General features: G+C 40.4%; 1 protein-coding gene across 1 annotated transcript in view; it reads right to left on the bottom strand.

The window, feature by feature from the left end:
- TMED10 (transmembrane p24 trafficking protein 10) overlaps nucleotides 1-26919 on the bottom strand; it is a 38787-nt gene that overhangs the window by 9606 nt on the left and 2262 nt on the right. The window contains exons 2-3 of the mRNA XM_057732065.1: nucleotides 10067-10178; nucleotides 3992-4065 (exon numbers count right to left, since the gene is read on the bottom strand). Of these exons, the coding sequence (XP_057588048.1) occupies nucleotides 3992-4065; nucleotides 10067-10178 (186 nt within the window). The remainder of the gene's footprint in view (nucleotides 1-3991; nucleotides 4066-10066; nucleotides 10179-26919) is intronic.

Genomic DNA, 26919 nt, shown 5'->3' on the forward strand with positions numbered 1-26919 from the left:
GTCTATGCCTTCTTTAAGGAGCCAGCATTCTCACAGCAGATATTAAGTGCTGCTGGTCCCCTGAAGCAAGTGCTCCCTGTATGTTAAGAGCACTCTATATCTACTTTCACTCAGCATTCATCTTCACCAGACCCACTTCCTAGGAGAAAGTTCTCTCTACCACAATATCTATCACTCTTATCTGTGCCGTAGGTACTGTTTGCAAAAACTTTCCCTGCATATCAACAACACCTCCAAAATAACATAAAATTACTCTTCTTAAACCATATCCAAATCTTCCAATCCTCTAATGATGATCTGAATCTAAAGAGTTCAGAGTTCTATGTAATTGTACCCAGAAAAGGATTAAATCTGAAAGACTGCTTCTTAAAACACACATGTGAAACCAGTCTCTAGAGATTTCTTTCTCTAGAGATCCTTTCCCTTGGTGCAACACTGAGAAACTCAAGAGAGAAGCTTCTTGAGGAGAGCCAGATCCAGACTGATTCTGCTACCTCCACACCCCGCTCCACAGCCCCTGCAAATTTTAGAAGCATAGCAATAAAAGTAGAGACCATCCAGTCTAACATGATCAAGATAATGAAGACAGTTGTACACCCAAAGACAAGTCTACTTATGCACGGAGGCATGTGAATCACAGGCTTCTTCAAAGAATGGCAAAAGGTCAACAACGTGCGAAAATAAGTCCAGATAATACTGCCAATCTTAGGGCTAAATGAATGAAATTTAGAAAGATCCTATTTACTCTGTCATAGCCATTTGGCAGTTTCTAGACAGGGCAGGAGAAAGGAACTAAAAACTATTGAACTGATCACCTATGTGTCAGGTGCCTTACTTATGTTATTTCATTTAACTTATGTCAAGAAAGGGATTTTGGATCTAGTATGTAGAACCAGAGCTCTTCCGTCGTGAGGGCATTCAGAGAAACAGAACTTTTGGAAAGCCTTCAGCTGCTGCTCCAACAAGTGCAACTGTGTTTTTGGTGTATCTAGCAAACGGCATACTCATAGAACCCCCAGGCAAAACATGAGTTTAACTGTGTTGAAAATGCTGACATCCAAGCAAGAAGGGACATACATGGCCCAAGAGCTAGAGGATATGTCAGACATCTCCTTCGTAGTGGGATAATTGCCTTCATTCCCACAACTGTAAGATTAGACAGTAAGTCCCTGCAAACAGCTGTTCTAGTTCACAGACCACAAACTAAAAAAGAAATGGCTCAATTCACATACTGATTCTACAAAAATGCCACCCTCTGCAGGGCAAAAGACAGTGGCGAGAAGTCCTTAAAATACAAAGGAGGGAATCAAAAGTGCTTTATTTCTGAGGAAATACGCATTCTTTCTCTTTAAAGAATTCAAACTACAAGACCATGCTTCTTTACAAAATGGCAACCATTCTGCCTTCAGGTAATGTCACCTTACATTTGTACTGTGTTTACATAGCAGTTCACATGCATTAACTAATCCTCCATAACGATTTAGTAGGTAGTGTGGTACTCTGTCCAGCTACTGAGACAATGATTACTACCGAATTTCACAGAACCACATGGGATTTCAGAATTATGATTCCACAAATGTAAGGGAGAGATGTGATGTGAAAAAACATTAAAAGTAATGTGCCACCCTCCTGATCGAAATGCTGATGCTGAAGGGCCACAATCCTCTGGAGATAAAGGGCTGCAATCCTCTCCCTTGCCTCAAGGGCCTGAAATTAAATGCCTTGAAACATCTACAAATGCTCAGCCTCTCTGGTAATTAGCCATGCAACGAGTGCTTCTATTACCCATGTCCTTGTCACAGGCATTAGCCCAGAGACAAGTAATAGCTATTTTTGAGCAAGGTTTAAGGGAGCCTAGCCACAGACTGAGAAAAGGGCTGGTCTTTGACCTGCGTCATAACCACTTGTCCTTCTCTGTCTCAGTTTGATCTGCTTTTTGGGGGCTGGGGGAATGGGGAGGTAGATCACTGAAGAAAGTAGTGGGAGGAGTTTCTTAGTTAAGAAAAAGAATTTAGAGTTGTGTTGTAACCATGTGCGTAAAGAAAGGCTTAGGACATGCTAGACTTCCGAAGCAGGAAGCAGGCAAAGGAAGCACTGTGGTTTCCTTTCTGCTAGGGATTCCCCTCTTGGGTTAAGTAAAAGGTCAGGAAAGATAAAAGCCCTTTCCCAGTATCAACAAAATCCAAGGATGATGAAAATTCCAGGAGGTATAGGGGTTCTAAAATGCTATACAATAGTGACGTCCATGTCATTCTATATGTAAACTCACAATTATACCATCTGCTTTAGAGAACAAGTTATGTCTAATATCCAATCTGAGGTTGAGAATATAGCAGCAGTGCTCAAAAACTGAAAATCATTTTACCTATTCTTCTACCTCATAATAATACAACACTTTTCTTAGTTTTATACCATACAACAGCACTTTATTTTTTTATTTTTTATTTTTTTTATTTTTGGGGGGTACACCAGGTTCAATCATCTGTTTTTATACACATATCCCCGTATTCCCTCCCTTCCTTGACTCCCCCCCCTCGAGTCCCCCCCACCCTCCCCGCCCCAGTCCTCTAAGGCATCTTCCATCCTCGAGTTGGACTCCCTTTGTTATACAACAACTTCCCACTGACTATTTTACAGTTGGTAGTATATATATGTCTGTACAACAGCACTTTAATTCACATGATCTGATTTAAATATAATTAGGATTCTTTTGAATCATAAAAGTTTAAAAGGATTTTTCAATTTACTCTTAAGTTCATCAAACAAAGAAGCTATTTTATTTCTTTTAATTAAAATAGCCTGAAGACAGAAACAAGCAAATCAAAGTCTCTACCAGGAGTTGTCTTCCATTTACAACTGTATCACTTGCTCCTGTCTATTCCCTACAAGTAAGTCAATCTAGTTTTGTTCAACTGAACACATGAACTAGCAAAAAGAGGAAAGACCTGGAGAGCTGCAATCATTGTAGTACTACTTCCTGTTGTAAAACCAGTCAGTAGCTTCCAATCTTCTGTTTTAGGATATTTCCCTTCCAAGTTCTGACCAAAGATAGAATAACTTCTCCTGTTCCATCATTCCTAGAAAATTCTCTTAAATCACTTAAAACAATTTTCTTTTGTTTATTCAATTTACATTCTTCAAAAGCCATTTACATTTCCTGTACCCCACTTCTTCATGCCTTCGGGTACTGTCGTAAAAAGACTGATCTCGGTTAAAAACCCTCTTATCTTTCTGTAAAGATCAATCCTCCAGTCTTAAATAGTTCTTGTGGTTTTTCAAAGGTGCTCTTCACTTGAAGAACCATTTTGTGCTGCCCCAGGAGTCTCTCACATTAGACATTAAAAGGGCTCCGTCCCCCCTCCTCTAATTCTAAGCACATTTCCATCTCCCTACCACCCAAATAAATGCCTATTTTTATTCTCTACAATACTTTCTGTCAGCAAAATTCCTAGTCTCTTGCAGTTTTTATTTCCATCTTGCTCTCTTTCTAAAAAATTTGAAATTATTTTAACTAAAAGCTACTTTTTTTGATTATTGTGTTTCTCAAAGACAGCACAACTGTTCAAGTCTAAACAGCACTGAATCTATGCCCTAGCTATACATATAGCTGTCAGTCTGGGAATAAAAGCCATAGCCATAAAAAAAGAAATCACTTTTCTTAACCTTGAACATTACCATAAATGAATTCCCGCTTTTAAAAATTATAATATATATCTGGTTTCTGAATCAAGAGCACTAATGGCATATGCTTGAGTGTTTTATCACACCAACATTTCCATGGGACAGCTGGTCCAGTCATTTGGCTGACAACACAGCCAGAATTATTGTTCAAGGCTGTTAACACAACTTTTTATATCAAGCTGGTTGTCACATGACTGCTGAGAAAACCACAGCCTTCTGGGCAAAGCACAGCCTGTTGGCCTGACTAGGTCACAGAAACCTCACAGAACAGCAAGCTACTGCCTCCACTGGCTGTTGCAGCAGGACATACCTCTTCGTAATTTTTCGCCTCCACTCCATGCTTCATGTCTAGGATCACGAGTTGGTCAGGTACCCGCCCTGTTCCTGAGAAAGAAATCAAAGGATTCATTGTGCGGAATATTTAAAATTCCGGGAAATCACCCACCCACCCTCCCTCTCCCTAACCCCTACCCTCTCAATAGAGGGAAATAGCCACAACTCCTCCCCCTAACTCAGCTGCAGAAAATTCCTGGCTCTGGCTAAAAATCACAAGCATTCCAGACAAAGCCTCTATCTGTGTGGGGCGCCGGAAAGTGACAAGAACATGCTGCTGGCAAACATCTCTGAGGGAGCAGGACACAAGATACTGCAGCTGGGACTACAGAGGAACAGAACAGGAGAAGAGAAAACACACAGGCTCACTGGGTGAGGAAATAAAAGTCAAAACAGTACACAGCTGAGTGGCTTACAGACCAATAGGTAATGGGCACCAACTCGGGCTGAAAAGGCACATTTCCACATCTGAAAAGGTTGCCCTATGAAATTTTGAGAGGATTACTGGGTATATGCTAAGCTTGAATTTACTTCTTACAAATATGAGTACTGAAAAGTACACAGCATTTGTCTACTATTCCACTTATTTCAAACATTTTGGTCAATGTAAGGTAATAAAAAATGTTTCAATAGGTTAAAAAAAATGTTATAGGACTATTCCCACAAAGCCCTTAGAAAAGCCCAAGAAGAAACTTAACAGTAAGAGTACAATTCTCAGGGATACTTCTCACAAACAAAAAAGTCTATTTGGGATAGTAGGACTAACAGACCAAAGTCCATATTAGAAAAGGTAATCTGATTCAGCTTGATCAAAAAGAAGTCTAATCTTAAATCATCAAGTAGGAGAAAGGGGTAGATTCTACAAAGCCCCAGAAAATTGCTCAGTCCCAATCCCCTGGAATTCACCCAATTACTTCTATAATTAGAAACTGCCTGCATGGCTCAATATCAAAATAACCCAATCAAAAAATGGGCAGAAGACCTGAGCAGGCATTTCTCCAAAGAAGACATACGGATGGCCAAGAGACACACGAGAAGCTGCTCAACATCACTAATTATTAGAGAAATGCAAATCAAAACTACAATGAGGTATCACCCCACACCGGTAAGACTGGGCATCTTCAGAAAATCTACAAACAGTAAATGCTGGAGACGGTGTGGAGAAAAGGGAACGCTCTTGCACTGCTGGTGGGAATGTAAACTGATACAGCCACTATGGAGAACAGTATGGAGGTTCCTTGAAAAACTAAAAATAGAGTTATCACATGACCCAGCAATCCCACTGCTGGGCATATACCCAGAGAAAACCATAATGCAAAAAGACACATGCACTCCAATGTTCACTGCAGCACTATTTACAATAGCCAGGTCATGGAAGCAACCTAAATGCCCATCAACAGATGAATGGATAGAGAAGATGTGGTACATATATACAATGGAATATCACTCAGCTGTAAAAAGGAACGAAATTGCGACATTTGTAGAGACATGGATGGACCCAGAGACTGTCATACAGAGTGAAGTGACTCAGAAAGAGAAAAACAATTATCATATATTAACACATACATGCGGAATATAGAAAAATGGTACAAATCAACTGGTTTCCAAGGTGGGAATAGAGACAGATGGAGAGAACAAACATATGAACACCAAGTGGGGAATGTGGGGAGGGTTGGGTGGGATGAACTGGGAGACTGGGATTGCCATATATACATTACTAATAAGAAAAAAAATCAAATTGTACACTTTAAATATATGCAGTTTATTGTATGCCAACTGTATCTCAATAAAAGTTCTTAAAGAAAACAAAAACAAAAACAAACCTGCCTGCCTGAAATTAGGAGTTTTGGGAAACAGTGCAAAATAAGCATTGTGGTTCCTAAGACCATAAGCCATAGAGAATGGTACTGTACCCTGAGAAACACTGGAGACTTCTAAAATGTCAATTCAAAAACTACTCATTGAGAACTCACAAGGTGCTAGAACCATGCTGGAGATTGCAATCTCTGCCTTCAAATAATTCAATGAGCATTCTAAGACATAAATATGCATAACAGCTACAGTGAAAATGCAAAGCAATATAAAACTTTAAGGAAAAAACAAAAACGGTTCAGATAATCTCAGATACAGAGCAAAGGTTAGAAGAAGGAAGAAATTAGTTGTGGACAGACTTCATTTGAGAGGTAGCACCTGATGGCAGACAAAGTACCTAGGCAGAAGGGAACACCTGTGCAAAGACTCAGCCATTGAAAAGATTGTGGCATGTTTAAAACACAGTAAAGAAGCTCTTTTGGATAGACTAGAAAAGTCAACTTGAAAGCAATAAAATAAGACTGAATAGCTAGGATCAATAAACTAAGCCAAATCACAGATACCTTCTGAGCATTAAACCAATTAGGTTTCCAAAACAAAAGAAAGCAAAACAAAAAGTGACACCCAGAGAGGTCTCTTCTCCCAAATCCAACGTGCAATCCTGATCACAGCACTGCCCATAAGAGATTTAATGCAAATTTTTGCTTCTCCTCCCTCATTTAAAAAGTTATGAACTCCAAGCAGCTCACACCTCCACCTGGTCTGAATGATCAAGATATTCTCTTCCTAACATACTCTTCCCACTACCTCTCTGTTTGCCCCAGCACAGCTTTAGCATTATTCAAACACAGATGAAACCACAAAACCACAGACCAAGTCCAGATCATACAGTTTCTTGCATAGAACAGCCAGCCTATCCCCTTAGCTGACACCATGGCCATAAAGGGTCTCCTTTGTAAAAAGACCCTTTAGTAATTTCTCTCTGCATTTGCCTGGCAAATAGACAATCTTTTAAAGCTGTTCCAGGGACTTCCCTGGTGGCACAGTGGTTAAGAATCCGCCTGCCAATGCAGGGGACACAGGTTCGATCCCTGGTCTGGGAAGATCCCACATGACGTGGAGCAGCTAAGCCCATGTGCCACAACTACTGAGCCTGCGTTCTAGAGCCTGTGAGCCACAACTGCTGAGCCTGTGTGCCACAACTACTGAAGCCCATGCACCTAGAGCCCGTGCTCTACAACAAGAGAAGCCACCGCAGTGAAAAGCCTGAGCATCGCAACGAAGAGTAGCCCCCACTCACCGCAACTAGAGAAAGCCCATGCGCAGCAACGAAGACCCAATACAGCCAATAAATACATTGATTAATTAAAAAAAAAAAGTGCTCCAAAGACTACAAGGTATTAGCTCTTCACATCAGAAAAAACTGATGAATAAACACAAGTGAAACTAGAAATTGAGTGCTGGCTATAACGTGTGTGTGTATCATACATTTATACATATATATACACACATGCATTTTTAAACTAGTTCCTAGGCATTTACATGCACAGCATCAGCATATAAGAAATTCAGAACAAAAGATAATCTCTGCTTTCAAAGAGTTCAAAATTGGGAACGTAAGATATACACAAGACATTTAAACAACACAAGGCTATGTGAGTGAGAGAGATATATATTCAAATACCTAAATAAACAATCCAATCAGTCAGTGATACACTATTCAGAGGAAGTCACACTGACCTCCTTGCTGTTTCTGAGACATATTCAGCATCTTGAGGTGTTTCCTTTTTCTCCAAAGCCCTCATTACCATCTGACTTACATTGGTCTATTATCTTTTTGCTCCAATGAAAACGTAAGCTCCATTGAGAGCAGAGACCTCTGTTTTATTCACTGCTATATCCCCAACACCTAGAACAGTGATGGATGAATCAACTGACTGAGATATTAAGAGACTAGAATGGCTGAGGCATGTATTCTAAAAGAACTAAAGGTAGGGACTTCTCTGGTGGTCCAGTGGGTAAGACTCCACGCTCCCAATGCAAGGGGCCCAGGTTTGATCCCTGGTTGGGAAACTAGATTCCACACGCATGCCACAGCTAAGAGTCTGCATGCTGCAACTAAGATTCCTGCAAGTCGCAACTAAACATGCTGCAACGAAGATCCCATGTGGGGCAACTAAGATCCGGTGCAGCCGAAATAAATATTAAGAAAAAAAAAAAAAAGAACTAAAGGTAAACTTATGTTCATATGGGAAGAGAACATTCCAGCAAATGAATAAATGTGACATGTTTAGAGGGCAGAGCAAACCAAAATGACTGGGACCTGATGGGCAGAGGAAGATAAGGTTGGATGGAGCAAGAGTATAAAGACTATTGAAAGCCACAATGCCTACAATCTCTTCCAGCTTGAAAATTTCATAATTCTGGGTTTCATTCAATGGAATAGGAACATTACTGCCACTATAAAGAAGGGAAAGCTTTTGAAAAAGGACTGACATAATGAAAGATGTGTTTTACGAGATAAATCTGGCGGCAGTATTTGGCTATATTAAAAGCAGGGATATCAATTAGAAGGCTAATGACATAATCCATGATTTGAAAGATTAGAGTTCAGATTTGTGTGGTGGCAGATATAGGAGACATCTTGAAAGAAGTATAACTTGATCACAGACTGGAAAAGACCAAAGTATGTAACTTCAAAAATATGAGCCCAAGTAACAAAGGATGGTGGTAATACTGATGAGTGAAGGGAACTAGTTTAAAAGAGAAGGTCATGAATACAGTCTTAGATGCCTGAGTTTTGAGGTAAGAATAGCACAACCATGTGTGAATGTCTAGAATACTGTTGAGACATCCTGGAGCTGGCAGGGGTGGGGGAAGGGAGAAGGGTATTAGTCATGAAATCACTATTAGAGTCTTTTAATTTTCTATTCTTAATCTATTGTTCCATTTACTTCGGGCAAACTCCCTTAGCTTTTAGGCTAAATTGACCCACCTTAGATCAAGGGGTCAATTTTTGGTTAACTATTAAATGCAGCTAGTTCTTTTGCTATTCCTGGGAATCTACTGGTGTTGCTGGCAAAGGTGCTTGCTCCTCTTCTAGGATCATATGTTCTGAACATTCTATAAATGTAAAATTGCCAGGAGTCCTTTTGCGACCATACAGAGAAAGCCTGAGAATAAAATCAGATGAAGGCAAAAAGAGGAAACACTAAAAAAGAGGTAAGGTTCCAATGATACCGTTAAAACCCCGTGCCTGAAGTCAGAACCACACTGTAGTCTTCCTAGTTGAGAGAATTACATGGTCTTTCTCTTATTCCTCTTTAAGCCAGTTTTTTTTGTTGTTTTTTTTAAATAATTTTATTTATTTATTTTTGGCTGTATTGGGTCTTCGTTGCTGCGCACAAGCTTTCTCTATTTGCGGCAAGTGGGGGCCACTCTTAGTTGTGGTGTGCGGGCTTCTCATTGCAGTGGATTCTCTTGTTGTGGAGCACAAGCTTTAGGTGCTTGGGCTTCAGCAGTTGCGGCACACGGGCTTAGCTGCTCCTCGGCATGTGGAATCTTCCTGGACCAGCGCTCGAACCCATGTGCCCTGCATTGACAGGCGGATTCTTAACCACTGTGCCACCAGGGAAGTCCCTTTAAGCCAGTTTTGAGTTATGTTTTTGTGTCCTGCAGTCCCAAAGGGTCCCAAGTAATATCACAGGTATAAATGCATACAGCTTTTAAAGCCTGGTGTCCTTGAAGCTGAAGATTAGAAAGTGAAAATGCATCTGCTTTTTCACCAACCACTGAGCACAGAAGCCATCAGGTAATCAATCAGCCTAAAAGTTACTAAGGACTCTTGGCCTTGAGATGCACAGAAGTCACAGCAAGATATCAGGACTAAGAAATAGCAAATGCCCTGGAGATCAAAATTGCTTCTGACGATACATTATTTGTCAGACAAGCCTTACTTCTAATCCCAAAGAAAACATGAAGCTAGCATATAAATGCACTATTTTCTAGCCTCTATACCAAATTCAACTCTATCATTCAAGCCAAGTATATCACAGCTTTCAAGAAATGCCTACTCCTGCACATGAAGAACTCTACTGATTTGCCAACTTTCACTTATGTGTGCACCCCAGCAAATGTAGTTTTCCCTTCCTCTTCCTGCCCAGACCAAGACGGAAAGTTCATGTTCTAACTTGCTTAGAAGATGATGCTTCATTCAGGGAAAACACTCTGATTTACTTACCCTTGCTCTCAAAACACACTTCGAACATGTCATAATCTTCAGTGGTAAAGGCAAATTTCCCCTTGGTTGCATCCTCCTTGGAGTACAGAATATGGCCAGCAGAATCTGTAATCTAAAAGTAAAAAGTAGGTAAGAACAGGCAGCAAATAATACTCGGGAACAGAACTTATAGAAACTAGAGAAATGGAAAGAAATACTGTCTATGAAAGACAGTCTATTGGGACTTCCCTGGTGGTCAAGTGCATAAGACTCCATGCTCCCAATGCAGGGGGCCCAAGGTTTGATCCTTGGTCAGGGAACTAGATCCCGCATGCATGCCATAACTAAGAGTTCACATACCACAACTAAAGATTCTGCATGCCACAATGAAGATAACTGTGTGCCACAACGAAGACCCGGCGCAACCATACATACATAAATAGAAAAAGACAGTCTATTATGATGACTATGGTCCAGCCATCCCCAAAGACAGGAATTGGTTTAGAAGGTGAAACCCAAATATAGCAAATTTCACACAAACAGTTGATATAAAGTGAGTTTATTAGCAAAGTTCACTGTATAGAATGTAGACCAGTATCATTTCCTAGAAAGGAAAAACGGAAGCGGACAATTACTAAAAGAATATACTACAAAAAGAAGAAAGATATATAAGAACACATTTCTTGTATAAAATAAACAAATCTTGACGTGGTGGGGGTGGACAGAGGAAACGGGGCACCTGATACAAGGAGAGAAGGAAAAGAAGGCATGCCTAAAGGAAAAATCTGGGAGATCTATTCCTGAAAATTTCATGTTAATTATGTCAATGGCTACAAGGGGTGGGGGGAGGCAGGGGGATAAACAAGAAGTTACTCCTAAAAAAAGACATCTTTGGCTTCCACAAATGATAATTCCTATCTTCTAGGTTGTTGGCTCTAGTTTTCTAAACTTAAACTGCTCCATTCCTACAGAATGGCCTGTAAGCACAGTTGAAGCGGCATATATTGGTAAGTGAATGGTCACATATAAAGCAAGGGCCTAATAGTAATATGACAGACTGTGTCTCAGGCTTCTTTTCTAGAGCACATGGCTGTCTTGGCAGAAGGCATATTTCATGACCTAAGACAGGAAGCTACTTGCAATGTGGGCCACAAAAGCAGTGGATTCATTAAATTAAACTGGATGTTCTAATGCTGTTTGTAAAACAAGATTCAATTATAGGTGAGATTTTAAATATGAAAAACCAGTAGCATACCTATATATTTAAAGCACTTCAATAACACTAGTGGGGACTTAGCTGGTGGCACAGTGGTTAAGAATCCACCTGCCAATGCAGGGGACACGGATTCAACCCCTGGTCTGGGAGGATTCCACATGCCACAGAGCAACTAAGCCCTCACGCCTGGGGCCTGTGCTCCGCAACAAGAGAAGCCACTGTAATGAGAAACCCGAGCACCAGAACGAAGAGTAGCCCCCGCTTGCCGCAACTAGACAAAAGCCTGCACATAGGAACAAAGACCCAACCCAGCCAAAAAAATAAAATAAATAAAATAAAATAAAATAAACTGGAACATTAGTTAAAAAAATAACACTGGCTATTTCTGAGTAGTGAGATTTCTTTATTAATTTTTTTTCCTATAAAGGCATGTTATCACTTACGGTCAGAAATAAAGTTATTTCAGTTTTGGGAAGAAAAACATAACGAAAGAATAGTTATCACTGCTAGACAATTCTGAAACAAAGGGTTAATAAAAAAAGTTTATGGCATATCTTCTAAATTCCCTAAGAGTAACAGCAGTAATATTAACCAAGTATCTTCTGCCATGAATGATGCTGATCATTCATGAATTTATCAAGCATTTTAAGGTACCTGGATCAGCACTGGTCACTGGAGAAACAGGATGTGTAAGGTGGTTCCCATCTTCAAAGGGCTTAAGAGTATAAATAAGGAAAGGAATAAGAAATGAGACAACTTCGAACTGATATTTATGCAGTTGAAGCTTTTTAATGCTCAGTTCACCAAAATTTGTTTTACAAAGTCATTATAGGTATGTTAACAGGTAATAAAACCTTGATAAAGGAAAAGGGGGAAAAAAAAGAAAAAAAAAAAGAAATGAGACAACTTCGCTGCAGCATGGAGGGTGTATGCATGCCATGGGATTAAGGAGGGTCACAGAGTGTATAGTGGAGGAGGTGACACAGGAGCTGAGTTATGAAGGATGAGCTGCAATCAAGGGAAGAATAGGGGTAAAGACATTCAAGGTGGAAGAGACAGCAAATACGAAGGCCCAGGTCCAGAAAAACAAAACAGAACAAAAACATGGTATCATCATAATACTAATAGCTAATATTTATTAAGCATTTACTAAATGTTGAGTACTGGGCCAAGTGCTTTATATGTATTTTTAATTTAATCTTCACTATAACCCTATAGGTAAGAAATATTATTTCACCCATGTCCCACAGGAGGAAACTGAGGGGCACAGTGAGGTTAAGTGGCTGGAGAGATACTAGCCAGATCATGTAGAACTACACACAACATCATGCTAAGGAGTTCACTTCACACAATGTGGAAAGGCAATGAAGAATTTGAAACGAGTGATGTGATTCAACATGCAATTTAGAAAGATAAATCTGATAACACTGTGAAGACAGACTCAAGAGGAACAACACTAGAAATAAGATGGGTTAGAACACAAACCTAGCACTCCAGGTTAGAAATGATGAAGGCTTTGTGTAAGGAGAGAAGAGGCCAGATTTGAGGAATTTTAAAAATGGAGAGCTCGGTGACTTCCCTGGTGGACCAGTGGGTAAGACTCTGCACTCCCAAGGCAGGGGGTCCGGATTCGATCCCTGGTCGGGGAACTAGATACTGCATGCATGCCACAACTAAGAGTCAACATGCTGCAACTAAGAAGTCTGTATGCCACAACTAAGAAGTCTGCATGCTGCAACAAAGATCCCACGTGCCACAACTAAGACCCACCACAAGCTAAATAAATAAATATTTAAAAAAACAAAAACCAACCAACCAAACAAAAAAAACTGGAGAGCCCACAGGGCAAGACCAGAAAGTGAAGGCCCACAAGGATCAAGCAGGCAACATAAACTGACTTGAACGGGCCAGTACAAGTCCACAGGGTATGGTGAACAATGTGGCAAATAGGAGAAGATAGGCCTGTCTTAAGGGAGAACCAATTACTACCACAGCATACCAGCTTTTCAGATGATCTAATTTTCCAAAAGAACCTAAACATTTTAACTTTCATTTGGAATCTCCTAGTTTTAAAATCCTTGCAACCAATCCCAACATTTGAAAAACTATCTCAAGGCCAAACAAAAAAGTCTACAGAACCAACTTCTGGGCCACCAGTATCTGACCTCTGCATAGGACAGGAAGAAAACTGACTAAAATCACACAAAAGAACTGCTGGGTAGCACTGAGGTCAGAGTTGAGATGAGGGACCGTGGATTTCTAGTGGCCACACCTAGCAGCCAGGATGCAGGAGCAAAGAAAAGTATTATTGTGATTTAGGTCTGGGGTTCTGCAACTGAGTGGTTTGGAAGGGAAAGGGGATTAAGGAATTACGTCAGAAACTTTACCTACATAGTCTTTAATCCTCACAACAATCCCAGAGAGGTCAGTCTTATTATCCCCAGCAAAGACTAACAGAATCTGTTGGATTCTTTGGGTTGGTGCAGGTCAGAGTTTGAGAGTCCTCTTGAGTGGGACATGGCATTGTTCAGTCTGCATTCTCCACCTTAGAGGGATTAGCAGGTGGCCACAAGGTAGAAGCCTTGAAGTTAGCAATAAATAAACAATCTGCATGGCAATATTTAGCCCTGAAAATTCCCAAAGGCCTCTTGTTCATGTGATACTTTTCCTGAATTATCAACTAAAAAGAAAAAGCCAAACAAAGGCATATGGGACTTCCCTCGTGGCGCAGTGTTTAAGAACCTGCCTGCCAATGCAGGGGACACAGGTTCGATCCCTGGTCCAGGAAGATCCCACGTGCCAGGGAGCAACTAAGCCTGTTCACCACAGCTACTAAGCCTGGGCTCTAGAAGCTGCACACTGCAACTACTGAAGCCTGCGAGCCTAGAGCCCATGCTCTGCAACAAGAGAAGCCATCGCAATGAGAAGCCTGCGCACTGCAACAAAGAGTAGTCCCTGCTCACCGCAACTAGAGAAAGCCTGCGTGCAGCAACAAAGACCTAACAGCCAAATAAATAAATAAACAAAACAAAACAAAAACAAAAAAAACAAAGCAAGACTTGGCATAAATTTGTAGAACCAGGTTATTGCTCTAGAGAGTAGCTTATGATCTCTGTATTCTCCTAAGATATTAAAAGGGTTTTTCAAAAAATAATATTTAAGGACAGGAGCCTCTTTAGATGACAAAGGAGCCTAGACACAGGTCAGAAAACTCTTATTAAGGCACTGGCAAAAATCCTTCATCGAGTACTTTGCAAAATGAATTAAGAAGTCTGCCATGTTCTTCTGAAAGACTCGAATACAATCCACACTTACAACTGGTACTGAGAAGAGGTAAAAATTATTTAGATTGTCTTCTTCTACATTGCACTGAGGAACTACAATCATGGTAGAACACTGGCATTGTTGGTTCTTTATATGACATCTTAAAATGTATTAAAGACTCAGATATTTTACAAGAGGCTGAAGGCAAAGCACCCATCACTGCCTGTACCATTTATTAACATGAAATTTACCTCCTAGGAATAGTGGGTGACAGTGATCACAATTCCATCAGTCTCCACATTTCTATACTCCCTATGACCGTCAGTTGACACAGCTATATAAGGGTATCTATCCAGATATTTGGGAATCCAGACAGGCAACTTGACAATTTAATCTTCATTATAGGCTCCTATAGACTGTTGGGGATTCTAACAGATCCCAGAATTTTTCTGAAAATCAGTAGGTTTCCCATGTAGTTCATAACTTTGCAGCTATTTAGGAGCCAAGCCATTGAGCTTAAGAAAAAAAAAAAAATCACATGCCCTAACCCTAGCAAAATTACATAAATCAGCAGCTAGCTAAAATCAGGGAATAGAAAACTGGGCCAATCTCAGTGATTAGCCAAAGCTGGCAAAGTCTAATGGGCCGAAACGATTGTTTTAAATTTCTTTAATTAAAATACTCTGATTACAGATCATTTTAAAAAAACATCTGGTTTCCCAAAAATTGAGAGATTTTAGTTTTTCTTCTTAAATTCTAGAGAACCACCTTGGTAATCTAATAAATAACTACCACTTTCACCTACTGTAACAGCAAACCCTTAAAGGATTCCCTCTTAACAATAAAAAACACATAAAATTTACTGTAAAGTTCTTAATTAAGCAAAGGTAACATCAAGCCATAAAATTTGCCCATATGACATCAAGGAATGGGAAGTAATAAAGATTTGTTTCTAGATAACTCTTCTGAAGAAAAGCAAACCAAAGTTCACAACTTATAAAGTAGGGAAGAAACTGTTAATTGTAGATACACAGTAGCTGATGTCAAGAATATGCGAATACTCACACCAAAACTATCAAATAAGTGAGAACACAGGTCCACTGGGAAAAACAGACTCATTCAGAATTGGATTTTCTTGGACGATTCTAGGCAGTGCCAGAGAAAACAGGTTTGTGAGCAGGTCCTGCTCCTGAAGCCTGCCTCCCTTCCTTTACCATACATTCAAGATAATACCTTGCCTACTTCAAAAGGAACTTTAAGTAGCTTAGGCCCAAACACTAGGCAAATAAAGCAATTTGGAATTAAGGAATAGAGTTCACCTGGAGGAAGAAACAAATAGGCACTATCAAGAACCTGAACTAAGTCAAATGGTATCTGCACAATAAACTTGGCTCTCAGTTTTCTGAAAGCCAAGATTAAGAGAGGAACAAGCTGGGTTACACATCATGTTTTCTGATGAAAGCTCACAAATTTATCTTCAGAGATAATTTCCCTGGAACTACGAAGAACAATTTATCAGGAAGGTCCTTGTGAAAGGACTGTGACCACTCTCCACTTTCAACTATGGCCTTGCTAAAGATACAAATACAATTCAGATGAATACTTTTAGTGACTCTCCATAACGATCTGCCTGACCTAATAATGCAGAGGTGGGACCTGAAGGAACTGGATGAAAGCTCCCTTGCCCTGGGCCTCTGCTATAGCAGCACCACTTCTCTCTCTATCCTAGCTTCTCTTGCTGCTCAGGGAATTCTCAGCCTTACTGTAGGCTGTAAAGTTGCAAGAAGGCTGGGACTACTTTTGGCCACTTGCTACTACCACAAATATGTTTGAAAAAAAAAAAAGTGTCGGGAAAAGATATCTTAAAAATAATACTACCCAGACTTCCCTGATGGCGCAGTGGTTAAGAATCTGCCTGCCAATGCAGGGGACATGGATTCGATCCCTGGCCTGGGAAGATCCCACATGCTGTGGAGCAACTAAGCCCGTGAGCCACAACTACTGAGCCCATATGCCACAACTACTGAAGCCTGTGCGCACACAGAGCCTGTGCTACGCAACAAGAGAAACCACTGCAATGAGAAGCCCATGCACCACAATGAAGAGAAGCCCCTGCTCACTAGGGAAAGCCCGCATGGAGCAATGAAGACCCAATACAGCCAATCAATCAATCAATCAATAATACTGCCCAACCAGATCTTGGTTTCTAATACCATTCTCCAATAAAAGGGAACCAGCACTCCTAGGAGAAATGACTGACCCCAGGACTGTGGCAAGAAATATACAAGATGAGCCTGGAGCATCTTGTAGTGCCAGAAAGTAAACAAGTGCTCAAAAACAAAATAAGACAAAAAACAACAACAGGGGTATGTCAAAGGGACACAGGAGCCAAATGAAAGAGCTCCCTACAGCCAAAGCTGAAACAATTTTAGCAAAAAAATAAAGCAGTACTGGATTGTAATCAAAATATAAAACAAACACCCATGAATCCATACTGATATAAATGACTAAACAAGCAAACAAACAACTGGGGGAGAAGAGAAAAATCTCCCATGCAGAACACTCAAATATTTATGTAGAAACAGCACCCTCAAGGAGGTCAAGCATAACTCCCCACTCAAGTGTGGGCTGCACATAGCGACTTCCTTCCAAAGAGCACAGCATAGAAAGCAGGGGAAAAAGTAACTCTGCAGTGGAGAAACCTGACAAACACTACCTCTGCCAGATGATCAAGGTCAATATAACAGTGATAATTCATGTTGACAATATGCTCCCTTGATGTGATAAAAATCACACTTTACCTTTGTGGTCTTCCTCCCCAAAACCCATAATCCTAGTTTCACCATGAGGAAAACATCAGACGAATCCAATAGAGGGGTATCCTACAAAATACTTGACCAGTACTCCTCAAAACTCAAATGGCTGTCAAAAACAAGGAAAATCTGAGAAATGGTCATACTCTAGAGGAGCCCAAAGAAATATGACTAAATGTAATCTATCCAGGATGGGATCCTGGAACAGGAAAAAAGCACATTAGGTAAAAACTAAGGAAATCTGAACAAAGTATAGACTTTAGTTAATAACATTGTATAAATACTTGTCCATTCATTATGACCATTGTACCATACTAATGTAAGATGTTAACAACAGGGAAAACTAGGTGTGGGGTATATGGGAACTGCATTATCTTCACTGTTTTTCTGTAAATTTAAAACTGTTCTAAGGTAAAAAGCTTATTTAAAAAACATACTATTCAAATAAGAAAAAAGAAAAAAAGAAAAAAAAAACATACTATTCAGAAGGATGAAGTCAAACACACACATATACACATACACACACACACACACACACACACACACACACACACACACACACACACACACACACACACACCCCTTCAGATTTTCAAGAAATTTATGATCAAAGCCAAGCAACCAAACAAACATTTTCATATACTTTTCATGTTGTAAATACAAATAGTTAATTTGGACAAGTCTATATCTACTCTTGTAAAATGACACATGATCCATGGGGGAGGTGGCGAGTCTGTGTCTTTCTAAAGGCACAGGTCACACATTGCTTTCATTTGCTGGATCAGTTCCATATCCCATCAGGCAAAGAATATGTTAAAAACCAAAAGCCAAATCCCTGTCTTTCCAGGCATGCTACCATAGCAGCAGAGGTCAATCAGCTTGCAGCTTTAGTATAGTTGGTGAAACTCCGAAGACGTAATTTTCTTCATACAGGCTCCGACCTGCACTCTATCTTCCTCAGGTTTATGATCAGTCTGTGGTATAATACTGAGCATACAATGTGTACATATTATTTTAAGGATAACCATCAACCTGTAGCTCCTGAATGACTAACTCAGAAACAGCCAAGTCCCTTGGAGAAGCTCTATACGTTGAACAAAAATGAACCAAAACAGAAACACCTACACTTTTCTCCCTTTGAGAGACAATACAGCATAGCAGTTAGACTGAAGGTTCTAGAGTCAGATCTCAGGTTGGTATTCAAAATCACAGTTGTGCCACTTACGAGCTGTAGAGCCTTGGGTATGTTCCTTAACCTCTCTGTGCCTCATTTGTAAAATACGGACAAGAGTATGTACTTTATGAGATTATTGTGAGAATTAAATTTAATATAGGTAAAGTGCCTAGAACAGTGCCTGGCAGCTGGCAAGCACTCAGTAAGTGTTACTATTATTGTTAATGTTACTGTTAGCATTATTGCTATTATGGTAACTGCTTGTTAGTGATAACTCAGAACTCCATAAACATTTAGGTCACTAACTATACTTCCAATCTAAAAGTGCTAATGGATAGCAAACTAGATAAAGTAGTCTATATTGACTAAAGCCAGGGATGCCTAGGGCCTAAATGGTTGTTGCTAAAACAGACAGGTAAACCTCAAGGAAGCAGCACTAAGATTTAGAAACTGAAGGGATACAAAATGCCTAACAAAGCGGGTATTCAATGAATTGTTTTAGCTGCTAACAGGGGATAGTAAGAAATACCAGATGATTTCAGCAATTCCTGCATATTTTACCTGATAAGTAATAAACTACATGAAGGACCTAACAACATTAAGTGTGGGGGGAGGAGAAGAGAGGACTGGGGGTGCATATATAATGATCAGGTGTTGCGGGTCTATACAATTCATTTGGTAAGAGTTCACGATGAATCAAACTGTGGGGTCTATTACTCTACTAAGAAAGAACACCAAATCATTGAAGATGCTGTAGTTTTACACTAGAAAAACAGTATCAGAAATACTTTTTAGAGGCTACCACAAGTTCTATACACAAAGAACATGGACGACTCTGATTGCTGTATTTCATGGGCATGAAACAAATTTACTCTGATCTTTCAAACAAGAGCAAGTATCAAGTCTACCAATGGCATCCCTGAAGTCAAAGGACCACATCTAGATTTTACCCAGAACAAAGTCAAACTTAGAGAGGCCGTAAGCAGCATTTAGCAACACTAAATTCTTTCAAATTGCCAACACAATTCAGCAATGGCATAGCATAGCACAGAAGTACTGTTTAAGGAGGCTTGCAGAAGTACTGAAAACTAGACATGGAAAATTTCCAGGCACTGGTATGATAATGGATAGATGCTCTCTTTCTGCTTCTATTAGCATTTACTACATTAACTCAACATAGGCAATGCGTCATAACTTGACTGGGGGGGTAGGAATGGGGGGGTGGGGAGAGGGAGAGAAAGCTGGATAAAGAGAAGGAGGAAGGGAGGGGAATGAGAAGGAAAGACCAGTTGCTGCCCTAACAATACTCCTGTGGGGGTGAAGCCAGATCAAATGTTTTTTTTCACACTGTTCCAAAGTTATTTACCGTAAAAACCTCCAGCGTGACCCTTTCAGGCACAAACAAAGCCTTGTTCTTTCTTAACAACTAGTCCCTTGATTTCCCACACGTTGTGCTGAACAATGAGGTTGGGGGAACAGGATAAAGCAGATGACATCAACCTCCCTCAAGTCAGAGGCTTGTTTGGGAGCCCAAATTCTGGTCTGTGGCCAGCTGGCTGATTTCACAGAGGGCTTTACTGTCCAGGCTGCCAGGCTGCGTATGCATTTGGGGGCCATGGCTCAGGATCAACCACCAGTCAGCAATTCACACAAGAAACAGCACAGAAGTCACTGCACCCCACTAGATTATCTTTATAAATCTGTTCCCCTTTCCTAGAAACTAGACTCAGTCTTCAGAAGTCATCATAAAGACGTGGCATAGCAATTTCAAATTCTAAGCAGCCCCCTTCTCTAGACCAGTTGAAAAGAGAGAAGGCTGTAGACAACTGTTGAACAAGAGAGATTTAAATGAAGTAACATATTGTTTAACTTTTATGGAGAAGGAAGCACACAGGTTTTAATTTAAAGCTAGAAATTTGTATATAATACAAAAATAAACTAGATTTTAATACTACTAAATTTTAATGTAGGGACTTCACCGGTGGCACATGCCAGTGGTTAAGAATCTGCCTGCCAATTGCAGGGGACACGGGTTTGATCCCTGGCCTGGGAGGATCCCACATGCCGCAGAGCAACTAAACCCATCCACCATTAACTACTGAGCCTGCGCTCTAAAACCCTCGAGCCACAACTACTGAGCCCACGTGCCACAACTACTGAAGCCTGAGCACCCAGAGCCCATGTTCCACAATAAGAGATGCCACCACAATGAGAAGCTCTCGCACTGCAATGAAGAGCAGCCCCTGCTCACTGCAACTAGAGAAAGCCTGTGCACAGCAACGAAGACCCAACACAGCCAACTAAAAAAATTAATGTACCAATTAGCCTTCTGTACTAAACCTTCTATTTATTGACCTGTTTCTAACCCATTGGACAACAGTCACGTCATATGTAAATCTGAAAAAGAAATATTTTTCCTAACAGAAAAAGATCAGCCCTCAGTACAGACAACAGTAAACATGAGTTGAAGTGTAACTGTTCCAAATAAAATCAATTAAAGCTACAGCATACACACACACACACACACACACACACACACACCCCTCTTTCATACAGCTTTCAGTGGGGAAAAAAGTTATAAGCCAATGGTTTCCCAACTGCCTAGATGCTTCTTGATAATTTTTAGGCTTAAATTGTGACAGGCCGATGACTCAAGGCTGAACGCTATAAATGATCTTGTTTGGCTTTCTCATCTGTAAGCTAGTTGGGAAACACTGAGACCATAACTGAGTGTAATATCCAAATAAAAGATAATCTCATTTAGCAAAATGAATTATTAATAGCAACAGCACTCTTGAAGAATGACAATGAAAAAAAAAGTTGAACCAATTAGTTTATTTAGAAGAAGCTAAAAATGTATGAGGCTTACATTATTACCAGTAGGCTTTTCTTTCCTTTCCAGTGATGATTATGACATCTCCTCACAATTGCTTTCTCTCTTTCTGTAATGTATTTCCAAAGTATGTCACCCTTAGGCAATAACTCATCTCATCCCCTAAAATTAATTCACCCTCTAGTTTTCACCATTAACAAGCATTCTAAATAATAAATGGTACTGGATCCTATTAAATTATTACGGTATCATCTAGTCTTTATGCAAATGTGGTTTTCAATTCACAGATTCTGAGTCCCTACAACAGGCTTTTATTATGGACCTGAAGTAATGAGGAAACTTCTACATTCACTATGAATGATGAGTTGGTACTTCCTACTTCAATTCTGTGCAGCACTCTTCAAATCTGAAACTATTTAGCCTGGTTTAGCCTTATTTTATGAAACAAGTAGGGAAGAATAACTTCAACTGGAAGTCTCAACACAAAACACACCCCAATATGGGCTTGAAGGAGAAATCTTTGCAACAGAGTCCCACCTATCATTTCAATCCATTTCTCTCTCCATTCAGCAAGGCCTTTGCTGGCCACTCAAATACTCTTGACCGCATTAATCACTCCTTACCAACTACTGCTTGATTTGTCATTATAGTACTTACACTACCTGACACTGTGTGTATTTTTTTTAACTTGTATTTTGTCTTTTTTCTCCACTAGAGCTCAAGGATCTTGTCTGCTACTCATTCTTATAACCCTAGCTATGTCTGGCATATACTTAGTATCAAATAAATATTTATTGAATGAATGGGAGAATCACAAAAACTCAAATTCCTCTCATTAAAATATTCTTTATCTGGTCACTGCAATGACAAAGGACGGGGGAGTCAGATAAGCAAATCAATTTTCATTCACTAGAGAGGAAAGAAGAGTGCTAACATCTATGGCCCACCACAATGAGCCCTGCGCAATAAAACAACCCATCTCCATTAGCCCTTCTAACAATTCTATGAAGTCTATCATCCCCATCTTACATATAAGAGACCCAAAGAGAAAGGTTAAGTAATTCCGCTAAGACCATACACCCTTTAAATGGTGGAGCTGATGGGATGTGAACTCAAATCTGAATGACTCCAGATCCAGGCTCAATAAGACTGAGATAACTTAACTCAGCTGTACAACAATGCCAACATAGTACATTAAACTGCAGACACAAAGATGAATAAGACATTAAGGAGTTCATGAAGTAAGCCATGCCAAAGAGGATGTAAGAGAAGCATACAGGAAGGGTGTACAGGCAAAGGCTGGTCCAGGTTAAGAGAGCACTGTGTTCAAAAATCTGCAAGGTATTCAGAGGGGCTACAGTCAGGAGTAGGAGGAGAGACATGAAAAGGAAGGAAGAGGTAAAGTTCAGAGATGAGGCTAGGACAGTGCCAATTCATTTGTTCATTCATTTCTTAGGTTGAAGTTCTACTACGTACCAGGCACTGTATTAGACACAGGCATTTCAATGATGATTGAGACACAGTTTCTACCCAAAGGGCTTAAAGTCTACCTGAGGAGATGGGTAAACACAAAACTACAACACAGAATGATACATGATAACACTGATGTATTATTCACTGGACATTAAGGTGCTCCTTGACAGGAAGATGATGAACAAGGCAGGTCTATCAAGGCACTACATTCACAAAGATCCTTCTAAGAGAGACTCCCTCAATCAGAGCAATAACTAAATGCCAAGCCCAGCTAGCCAAGTTTTGCACTACAAAGGTATCCAGCTCTCCAAACCTCAACTCCAACCATGACTGCTTAAACCAGGGCTGCATATATGACCAAAGAGAAGATAATCAACAGGCTATTGGGAGACCTAGAATGTGGCCTGGGATATAAAAAGGAGCTGAACCAATCAGATCCTTGCACTCTAAACTTGCACTTCAGAAGCTGGGCCATGAGTGGTCAAAATTTAAGAGAAAGCAGAACTAAGTGGACAGAGGCTATGAAAAAGGTTGCAAACTGTGCTGAGGAGCGGGATCAAACCACAAATCGCCCGCACAATACAGTAAACTGTTAAAAATGACACCCAACTTACAGTCTCTAAAATACCATTTCTCACAAAAAGGAACCACAACTTCTTGGAGGAAAAGCTGCACCCAGGTCAGGGGTTCAACATACAAAAGATGAGCCTAGGGCACCTAGTTGTTCCACAAAACAGGGAAGCTATCAAAGTCTAACAGGATTGTGTCAAAAGGATACAGGACCCAAAATGACAAGTGAGCATAAAGAATGAATGCAACTGACTAAAACAAGGACTCCAAAAATTGAAATAAACAACAATAAAAAAATGATCTCAGTATAATACCTAAAACAACAACAAGCTTCTTCAGACTACACTGGAAATGACAAGGGCAATTTCCTTACTCTGAAAACTGTCAATAAGAAGGAATGAACTCTGCACTTACCCCAACTTGCCTTCCTGAATTATAACTTTTAGGGTAACCAAATGGCCTTAAGTGATGAATTCTTTAAGAATAATTCCAGGGGCTTCCTGGTGGCGCAGTGGTTAAGAATCCACCCACCAAGGCAGGGGACATGGGTTCGATCCCTAGTCCAGGAAGGTCACGCATGCTGCAGAGCAACTAAGCCTGTGTGCCACAACTACTGAGCCTGAGCTCTAGAGCCCGCAAGCCACAACTACTGAGTCCACACGCCACAACTACTGAAGCTTGTGCACCCACAGCCCATTCTCCACAACAACAGAAGCCACCGCAATGAGAAGCCTGTGCACCGCAACCAAGAGTAGCCCTGTTCTCCATAGTTAAGAGAAAACCCATGCGCAGCAACAAAGATCCAATGCAACCAAAAATAAATACATAAAAAATAAAATTGTTTAAAAAAGAGAATAATTCCAGCTAATAAATATGAAAGGAACAATTAGAAAACTACCATTTCACAAGCTTAATGAAACAATAAATTCATATAAGTCATCAATGGCTTCATAAATGACAGATTAATTGGAAGCTTTACATTGGAGGCTCTGGGCTGTTACCATCTTGGTAGGCAGGATAACGTCTCCACGCCTCATGAGATGTCCATATCCTAATCCCCAGAACCTGTGAATATGTTATCCTATGTGGCAAAAGGGGTTTTGCAGATGCGGATTAAATTAAGGGTCCTTATAAGGGAAAGAGGGAAGCAGTAGTCAGAGGAGATGAGATGATGGAAGCTGAGGAGGGAGAAAGGTTTGGGTGGAAGAAAGGAAGAGAAAGTTTTGGAGTTACTATGCTATTGGCTTTCAAGATGGAGGAATGGGTCACCAGCCAAAGAATGCAGGTGGTCTCTAGAAGCTGGAAAAGGCAAGTAAATGGATTTTCCCCTAGAACCTCCAGAAGGAACACAGTCCTGCTGACACCTTGATTTTATGGCTTCTGACCTCTAGTATTGTAAGATAAACGTGTGTCGTCAGCCACTAAGTTCATGGTAATTTGTTATAGCAGCAGTTGGACACTAACGCACACAAATGAACCCACTGATCTATCTTAGCAGCACTAAGGGGCACAAAAAGTACTGGGTGCTCTGCCAAGATGCTACATGAAGTACACAATACCACCCTTAAAATAACCTCACCAAAAAGGTAAACCTGAATCTAGTTATATCTTTAGAGCTGATTCCTTTTACAAGAAATATGGGGGATAGAACTAATTAAATGACACCTCAAGAAAAGAGAGACAAATTCAAAATGTAGGACATGATTTAAGGACTATTGACTCCAGCAATACAATTTCAAGCATATAAAAAGGGGGAAGAGCAGGGAGAGAAAGTGGACTGCTACAGATTAAAGAGACCTGAGAAAGATGACAAATTAATTTTAAATAGATATTTTTGAGACAAGTGGAGAAATTTGAATGAGTTGGGCATTATTAGATAGCATCAAGGAATTATTGTTAACTTTGTGAGGTACAATTATAGCCATGTAACACTGTGAATAAGTTCATATTTTTTAAGAGATTCATCCTGAAGTATGAAGGACTGAAATACCATATCTAGGATTTCCTTTAAAAACAATTCAGCATAAAATGAGAAGGCAGAAACAGTTAAGATGAAACAAGTGTGACAACATCCTGATAACTGTTAAATCTGGGTAATGTATACACAGTGGACTGGCTGTACTCTTCTCTATAAAACGGAAAATAAACACATGCCAAAACCAATTTGAATTAGTTGGTGACATTTTAAAAATCAGGAGCTTTCATACGAAAATCTGGATTTCTGACTTCATTTGAAAAATTAGATGTGGCAACAGGCCCACATCAAGAGATGAGTACTGGCTACTCCAAACTGACAGTTTCCATTACTTCCAATTATGCCCCATTTATCATCACTGCTGCTGTTTTTCTTATAGCTGGCCCAATTCATTCATTTCTGTTACCTACTTGGCATTTGGGTTAAGGACCCTAATTAAGTAGTCCAATTAAGCTGGCTAGTAGCAAGAGAACAGAGCAGACATGGGGAAAGCAACTATGTGATGGTAAAATGATAGTGTGTAGATGCATAGACTCCTGCTGTCCAAGTCCCTTCAGCAGCCATGGATACAGATGTAATTCCCATGAGACCATGCCACACTATATGCTTCCTGTATTAAGTGCTTACTAGAAGCAAGGCAGTATGCTTGACATTCTGAAAAAACACAAACATGAAAATAATTCCTGGGGGGTGGTGTGGAGGGGAACTAGGTTCCTACACCCTTCCGAATTGCTAGAAGCTGGCCGCAATTTTGGCTCAGAGCTTCTGGTGGCCAAAGCAAAATGAAAAACCCAATCTTATGGACATAAGATTCACTGTTAGCAAAAGAAGAAATGTACATTTAAAAATAAGTAAAAATCAGGACATCCCTGGTGGCACAGTGGTTAAGAATCTGCCTGCCAAAGCAGGGAACACGGGTTCGATCCCTGGTCCGGGAAGATCCCACATGCCTTGGAGGAACTAAGCCCACGCGCCACAACTACCAAGCCTGTGCTCTAGAGCCCATGAGCCACAGCTATTGAGCCTGCGTGCTGCGACTACTGAAGCCCATGCGCCTAGAGCCTGTGCTCTGCAACAAAAGAAGCCACCGCAATGAGAAGCCCGAGCACTGCAACAAAGAGCAGCCCCAGCTCTCGGCAACTGGAGAAGGCCCTCACAAGCGACAAAGACCCAACACAGCCAATAAATAAATAAATAAATAAATTTATTTATTAAAAAAAATAAGTAAAAATCTTTTAGTTTGAAAAGGGAAACATAAGCAAAATCTGATGCTAAGATTCGGAAAGTGGGACTTCCCTGGTGGTGCGTGGTTAAGAATCCACCTGCCAATGCAGGTACGGGTTCAATTCCTGATCCAGGAAGATCCCATGTGCCTCGGAGCAACTAAGCCCGTGTGCCACAACTACTGAGCCTGTGGTCTAGAGCCCAAGAGCCACAACCACTTAGTCTCTGTGCCACAGCTACTGAAGCCCATGTGCACTAGAGCAACAAGAGAAGCCACAGCATGAGAAGCCTGCGCACCAAAACAAAGAGTAGCTCCCACATGCCACAACTAG

Source organism: Hippopotamus amphibius, chromosome 4 (genome assembly GCF_030028045.1).
Source record: "Hippopotamus amphibius kiboko isolate mHipAmp2 chromosome 4, mHipAmp2.hap2, whole genome shotgun sequence".
NCBI classification, from domain to species: Eukaryota; Metazoa; Chordata; class Mammalia; order Artiodactyla; family Hippopotamidae; genus Hippopotamus; species Hippopotamus amphibius.